The following is a 5,657-nucleotide window of genomic DNA, read 5'->3' on the forward strand; positions in this document are numbered from 1 at the left end:
GCAGGTGCTGAGGGGGTGCTAGATCATTGACAGAGAGAGCTGGACAATTCAGGGCTCCAGACTCGTTCTTCCCACTGGTCGCTCCTTTGCGATTAACTTTCTCAGTTGGTTGCTTTTTTTTTTGTGCTACAAAATGCTATTAATCAATGCATGCTGATGAACTTTTATCGTAGTTTATAGTTATATGGAAACGAACGTAGTTAAAATTCAACCGGTTCTTTTTCATCAGTAGTATTATTTGTGATTTGAATTTTGCGCATGGTAGTTTCTCATTTGACATGTTATAAACCGGGCTTCGGATGCTTTCACTTTCGATTTCACGATCTTGTCAGGTTTTACAATAAAATATAATTGTCTGTTTTGCTTACATCTATACACCTTTCACCTTTTAAGACTAAAAAAAAGATGGATTCATTATTTTTTAAATGCACAACAATAAAACAGTAAGATTCAATGACAAACTAGCTTACAAAACGTTATTAACAAAAACGAATAAGATGAGGCATGGCATAGCTACACGCTGTATTAGGCTATATAATGACTAATAAATTACAGAACGTTTAGCAAACACTGAGGAATAAAAAGAAAAAGAAAAAAGAGAGAGCCTCCATAGCATAAGGTGAGGTAAACAGCAAAGATAAGCTTTTCAAAATGAAAACAAAACAAGAAGAAAAGTACAACTAAACTTGCTGCCGGTGACAGTTCTTGTATGTTTTTCTCCCCACAAGAATACTAACATGTTCACCTTCTCTGGTTTAAGAAGCGGTCTTTTACTTGACTTTAGCGTGAAAACCATCAATATTCTCGTCATTTTTGCTGAGCGCACCTTCTGCAATTAATAGTAAATATAACCAAAACAGGTTATTATAATTCTTATATGAATAATAAAATAAATATAAGGAAAACTCGCCCACTCGATTTTGTAATATTCTTTTTGTAGTTCGTATGAAAATGTGGATTTCTATTAAAGGCACGTCCATGTGGAGATGGCGAGTCAGCGTCGGCATTCGGCAAACTCATCTTTGCACCCGACACTGACTCAGAAAGCACTAGTTTATTAATAAATAATTAAAATGTCTTCTTTCCCCCCGACACGTTCATAATCACTTTGCCGGTGCTTTGAGGCAATTGCTTTAAGCGCGAGTTTGAGCGCGGAATAGGCTCTAGCCTAATGCGTCTGCCTATAGCCTATTTTGAAGTATGGTTAATATATTATTATATTAATCAATTTAATATAACGTGCGACTAGTTGACTAGAAAAATCTTTAATAGAGGGCAGGCCTACTTAGCACAAGGAAGCTCTCCATTTTTAAAATACAATGCTATAGCCTAATGACATTACGAATAAAGCGACAGCTGCAAATCACGTCGTTATTTCGAGTTATGCATGCATAAGGAGTCAAATGTTGTTGTTGTTGTTTTTTTTATCACTCTAATTAGATTATGAAGAATGATTTGTTGATCTTGTTTTCCCTTTAATACATACCTTGCGCAATATATATTTCAATTACTTTCAAAAAGTGGTAGGGACAATATCGACCCTGGCAAAAAGTGGTGGGGACATGTTCCACCCGCAAATTACGCCTATGTTTACAATATAAATCCAATTGCAGTTGCTAGTGAAAATTACACTAAAATGTTGCAATGACAAAATATTGCACTAAATAAAAAATGCAAATGTTACAAAAAATGGAATAATATTGATGTTGTAATAGAGGTAGCACTAATATAAAAATTTTAATTTTGAAATGCGTTGATAGTTGAATTGTTTTTTTAATTTTTTATCTCAGTGTTCCTATCAATGTTGCATAAGGTTTTTTTATGCATAATAATAACCCTAGAATATGATCAAACAGTTTAAAATAGCTGGGCTTAGATATATAACTATTTTTATGACTGCAGAAATATGGTAATTCGGTACTCACCTTATCCCACAATTGTGACCGACCATAAAACACAATTTTTCACACACTTTTCCAAAAAAAATTCAAACAATAATTATTGATTATTTCAACGGGTTACTAATGACACATAATTTGGATATTTTCATGTCTTGGAAAAATTTGGGATTAAACGGGTTTAGCAAATTATTAGTTGGTTATGTGATTATTCATTTTGTGTGTCAGATGCAATTCTGAATAATTTCCCTAGCTAATGTGAGACCAGTCACTGCCTTTGTTGGTCATGGAGTTGAAACTTAAGAACTAATACTGTGTATTCATGCATGTGTTTGAATAGGAACAGAATTTAGTGATACAGTGTGTGATGACTGTCCTGATGGTTCATATTCAGATGGTACATTCTGCAAATTGCATACAAAGTAAGTTTTTGAAACATTGACTTTCCACACATTCTTAAAATGCATTTTGTACATTTGTTGTTTTATAATTTGCTTCACTAGATTTTGTGAGTAAATTTAGCTCCTTTCTCACAAGCAATATAGTCCTATTTGTAGTTCAACCTGTGCACCACTTTTTAACAGGTGTGAATCTCTTGGAAAAACAACAGTCAAAGCAGGAACTGAGACATCTGATGTTGAATGCAGTAAAGGAACACCTTATTTACAGATTGTGATTCCATCTATGTGCAGAGTGTTTGTGGTGCTTGTCATAATTGCAATTGTTATAAAGAGAAAAGATAAGCATTACATTGGAGCAAGTCAAGTTACTCCTCCCCAAGATTTGGATCTGTACACCCAAGCAGTTTCCTCCAACACAGTGTAAAAAGACTGACATGTTCATAAACCAACAATTAAAGTGATTTGCTTGTGGTCACTGACAATTTCTTATGTCTTATAATTGTAAGTGTACAGCGCATTGTAGTGCCATCCCAAAGGCACAAAATCACTTTTACAGACTCTTAAGCTACCTGTTCCCTGCTGGTGGAATGACCTGCCCAACTTTTGTTCTACTTTTTATTCTTTTCATTTATTATAAATAAAAAAAACTTGCTACTGTGTGTAATGAGTGGGATGTTTAGTCCACTAGGTGGAAATGTTGACGCAAATTGGCGGACTTTCAAACAACAGTTTACGCTGTAAGTTTTAGCTATTGGCCAAGCAGAAGCTGCAGATGAAAGGAAGATTTCTATGTTACTTACTATTGCTGGAGTAGACGCTGTGGGATTAAACAAATTCAGACAGTGTCCAGCATTTGGTAAACGGTGTTCTAAATGTAATGGACCAATTAAAGTACAAGCCCTCTTGGAAATGTCTCCACCTAATGACAAGAAGGGAGTTTTACGTGCTTTAGGTATGGTACATTTCCTAGGAAAATTTCTGCCAAATCTTTCTACTAAAACCACACATATGAGAGCATTGTTACAAAATGACAAAGAGTTTGTGTGGTCTTTCGTACATGATCAAGAATGTAAGAGGTTAAAAGAGATTCTGACTACTGAACCTGTTCTTGATTTTGTTGATTACACTTGTCCAATTAAGATCTCTACAGATGCCTCTCAGGATGTTGAATTGCAGAGAGTGATTGTTCTTCTTCAACAAGGATGGATTAAAGGCAAGTGGTCACAGTATTTTCCGATGAGGGCAGAACTGAGTGTGTGTAATGGCTTGTTGTTGCGTAACAATAGAATTGTTATTCCATTATCAATGCGTCAAGATATGCTTCGTCATATACATGAAGGGCATCTTGATATTGAAAAATGCAAGCGAAGAGCCAGACAAGCTGTTTATTGGCCTGGAATTAATATGCATATTGAGGAATTAATTGGTAAGTGTGATGTCTGTTTGCGTCATCACTATAAACTGGCAAAAGAACCAATGCTGATTACTGATGTGCCTACTCAACCATGGCAAAAATAGGAACTGATCTGTTCCAGTTGAATGGTAAGGATTTTTTGGTAGTTATTGATTACTATTCCAATTATCCTGAAATTGAACAGCTCCGTTATACAACAACGAGTGATGTGACTAATCACATGAAACGCATTTTTGCCAGGCATGGAATTCCCTTCATTGTGCAAAGTGATAACGGTCCTCAGTATAGTAGTCGTGAATTCAGACTGCAGAACAATATGGCTGTAAGCATATGTGATGAACGCTGGGGGAGTTCTTTTCTTAGTTGGGCTTTGGCCCCGCCTATAGGAAGCTTTTTGCAGCATGTTCTCTTCTGATTGACTCTTTTCATTTATTATAAATAAAAAAAACTTGCTACTGTGTGTAATGAGTGGGATGTTTAGTCCACTAGGTGGAAATGTTGACGCAAATTGGCGGACTTTCAAACAACAGTTTACGCTGTAAGTTTTAGCTATTGGCCAAGCAGAAGCTGCAGATGAAAGGAAGATTTCTATGTTACTTACTATTGCTGGAGTAGACGCTGTGGGATTAAACAAATTCAGACAGTGTCCAGCATTTGGTAAACGGTGTTCTAAATGTAATGGACCAATTAAAGTACAAGCCCTCTTGGAAATGTCTCCACCTAATGACAAGAAGGGAGTTTTACGTGCTTTAGGTATGGTACATTTCCTAGGAAAATTTCTGCCAAATCTTTCTACTAAAACCACACATATGAGAGCATTGTTACAAAATGACAAAGAGTTTGTGTGGTCTTTCGTACATGATCAAGAATGTAAGAGGTTAAAAGAGATTCTGACTACTGAACCTGTTCTTGATTTTGTTGATTACACTTGTCCAATTAAGATCTCTACAGATGCCTCTCAGGATGTTGAATTGCAGAGAGTGATTGTTCTTCTTCAACAAGGATGGATTAAAGGCAAGTGGTCACAGTATTTTCCGATGAGGGCAGAACTGAGTGTGTGTAATGGCTTGTTGTTGCGTAACAATAGAATTGTTATTCCATTATCAATGCGTCAAGATATGCTTCGTCATATACATGAAGGGCATCTTGATATTGAAAAATGCAAGCGAAGAGCCAGACAAGCTGTTTATTGGCCTGGAATTAATATGCATATTGAGGAATTAATTGGTAAGTGTGATGTCTGTTTGCGTCATCACTATAAACTGGCAAAAGAACCAATGCTGATTACTGATGTGCCTACTCAACCATGGCAAAAATAGGAACTGATCTGTTCCAGTTGAATGGTAAGGATTTTTTGGTAGTTATTGATACTATTCCAATTATCCTGAAATTGAACAGCTCCGTTATACAACAACGAGTGATGTGACTAATCACATGAAACGCATTTTTGCCAGGCATGGAATTCCCTTCATTGTGCAAAGTGATAACGGTCCTCAGTATAGTAGTCGTGAATTCAGACTGCAGAACAATATGGCTGTAAGCATATGTGATGAACGCTGGGGGAGTTCTTTTCTTAGTTGGGCTTTGGCCCCGCCTATAGGAAGCTTTTTGCAGCATGTTCTCTTCTGATTGAACTCACCTGGAGGACGTTTAAGGAGGAGAACAGGTGAGAGGAGGAACATGGGTTTTTTGGCGCTCAGGGAAAGATGGGGACGTTTGGTGTTGCTCGAGACCATTAGGGTTTATCTGGCAACGCCTTCGCTGCACCCACAATTCTTTGCGTCGCCGTGAACAACCGTTGTTAATTTGAAAAATGCCGGCGCCGGCAGATGTAAAGATGTAACAAGCGCAGATGTGGTGTTTACAACTTACCTTAATTCGCCTCGGTAAAAACGGATAAACTTTGTTTTTAATATCCTCCTCCTTTTTTTCTCTAACAGATGC

At 36.8% G+C, this 5,657-nt stretch overlaps 1 protein-coding gene across 2 annotated transcripts in view; it reads left to right on the forward strand.

Annotated features, from left to right (window-relative positions):
* The window catches only part of LOC107549311 (tumor necrosis factor receptor superfamily member 14-like), a 13,386-nt gene extending 10,491 nt beyond the window's left edge, over positions 1-2,895 (forward strand). For both annotated transcript variants that reach the window (XM_016230364.1, XM_016230356.1), the window contains 2 exons: positions 2,239-2,320; positions 2,483-2,895. In XM_016230364.1, coding sequence (XP_016085850.1) covers positions 2,239-2,320; positions 2,483-2,723 — 323 coding nt within the window. In that variant the 3' untranslated portion in view covers positions 2,724-2,895. The remainder of the gene's footprint in view (positions 1-2,238; positions 2,321-2,482) is intronic.
* The last annotated feature ends 2,762 nt before the right edge of the window (positions 2,896-5,657 follow it).

This window comes from Sinocyclocheilus grahami, unplaced genomic scaffold (genome assembly GCF_001515645.1).
Source record: "Sinocyclocheilus grahami isolate Dianchi unplaced genomic scaffold, SAMN03320097.WGS_v1.1 scaffold16.1, whole genome shotgun sequence".
Taxonomy (NCBI): Eukaryota; Metazoa; Chordata; class Actinopteri; order Cypriniformes; family Cyprinidae; genus Sinocyclocheilus; species Sinocyclocheilus grahami.